The 1,657-nt window shown below is 43.0% G+C and overlaps 1 protein-coding gene across 1 annotated transcript in view; it reads left to right on the top strand.

The window, feature by feature from the left end:
• Ptprb (protein tyrosine phosphatase, receptor type B) overlaps nt 1–1,657 on the top strand; it is a 160,164-nt gene that overhangs the window by 105,509 nt on the left and 52,998 nt on the right. Inside the window, exons 11-12 of the mRNA XM_004632213.2 lie at nt 23–286; nt 777–1,040. Coding sequence (XP_004632270.1) covers nt 23–286; nt 777–1,040 — 528 coding nt within the window. The remainder of the gene's footprint in view (nt 1–22; nt 287–776; nt 1,041–1,657) is intronic.

Here is a 1,657-nt window from a genome sequence, read left to right as displayed (position 1 = left end):
TCTTCCCTCTGTTCTTTTTCAGTGCCTGACAAGGTCCAGGGTGTCAGTGTCAGCAACTCAGCCAGGAGTGACTATTTGAAGGTGTCCTGGCTGCATGCCACAGGGGACTTCGATCTCTACGAAGTCACCATTAAAAACAAAAACAACTTCATCCAAACGAAAAGCATTCCCAAGTCAGAAAATGAGTGTGTATTTGTTCAGCTTGTGCCCGGACGGCTGTACAGCATCACTGTTAGTACAAAGAGTGGACAATATGAAGCCAGTGAACAAGGAAATGGTAGAACAAGTAAGTGGAGCGACTGCAGATTGACTGAAGGTGAAGGTGACTGAGTAACTTAGTTCAAGCTTGATTGTTTTTTGATTGCTGATTGGTAAGTTACAATCTCAGTAAGCATTATGGTCCATCCTTATAGAATATTCATTGGTAGGTAACAGCAAGCATGATGGGGAGAAAGAAGGCCAAATATTCCATTTTCTCCCCTGCCTTTTGGCACTGCAGCATTAAAATTCTAAATTTATTTTATCTTACAGTGAAGCTCTTATCACCTTTTACAATTACATTCTACCAGCATGCAACACATAGGTTTAGTGTCAAGAAAAAACTCACAGTTGTAATGGGTGATTCCAATTTTTCTGGATTATGCATGAAATAGATCACATGTTTTATTTGGACAAGAGAGATGTTTGTCAGATTCTTAAATGTCATTTCATAAGTTACCGTGTCACTAAGCTCTGATGAGTGCCGGTCCTGAAGCATCTTCTCTTTTTCTGCCCAGTCCCAGAGGCTGTGAAGGATCTGACACTGAGGAATAGAAGCACTGAGGACCTACATGTGACCTGGTCACGAGCAGATGGGGATGTTGACCAGTATGAGATCCAGCTGCTCTTCAATGACATGAAAGTATTTCCTTCCTTTCACCTTGTGAATACCGCGACCGAGTTTTGGTTCACTTCCCTCACACCAGGGCGCCAGTACAAAATTCTTGTCTTGACCATCAGTGGAGATGTACAGCAGTCAGCCTTCATTGAAGGCTTGACAGGTACTTTGCAATTTTATTTCTGAACCAGCACCAATAGATGGTATGGGATGTCCCCGGTATCTAAAATTGGAAAGGATATTTAGAAGGAGAGGTGAAGGGGAGAAAGGCGACTTGATGGTGACAATGATATTGCCTGAGCCTGGTAACAAAGAAACAGTATGATGGGGTGGAGTGGACAAGCTTTCAGAGAAGTAGCATTAAGTTGACTTGTAGCCGGTGCTTGTGAGACACACGGATTATTGTATTTTAATAAATAGTTTTTATCTGGATGCCACTTCTTTGATACGCTCTTGTGTTACTATAACAGTATTATTGACAGCTTACCATGAACCATAACAAAGCACTGTCAATCTACCTTCTGTTCAATCCTCAGAGCTCTATGTGAGGTTATTGTTATCACTGCCACATTTCTTTTCTTTTCTTTTTTTTTTTTTTAATGTATTTAGTACAGGGTCTACAGGGCCTCACTATGTAGGATGGACTCATAGTGATCCTCTTGTTTTCAGCCTGCTGAGCGCTGGGATTGCAGGCATGTGCCACCACGCCCAGTCTCAGTCACCATCTCAGCATGCCCCAGGGGCGGGGCCGGCACAGCACTCAGGGGATCACACCCTGGT

Source organism: Octodon degus, unplaced genomic scaffold, assembly GCF_000260255.1.
Source record: "Octodon degus isolate 3935 unplaced genomic scaffold, OctDeg1.0 scaffold00047, whole genome shotgun sequence".
In the NCBI taxonomy this organism is placed as follows: Eukaryota; Metazoa; Chordata; class Mammalia; order Rodentia; family Octodontidae; genus Octodon; species Octodon degus.
This window is presented reverse-complemented; position numbering and strand designations above follow the sequence as displayed.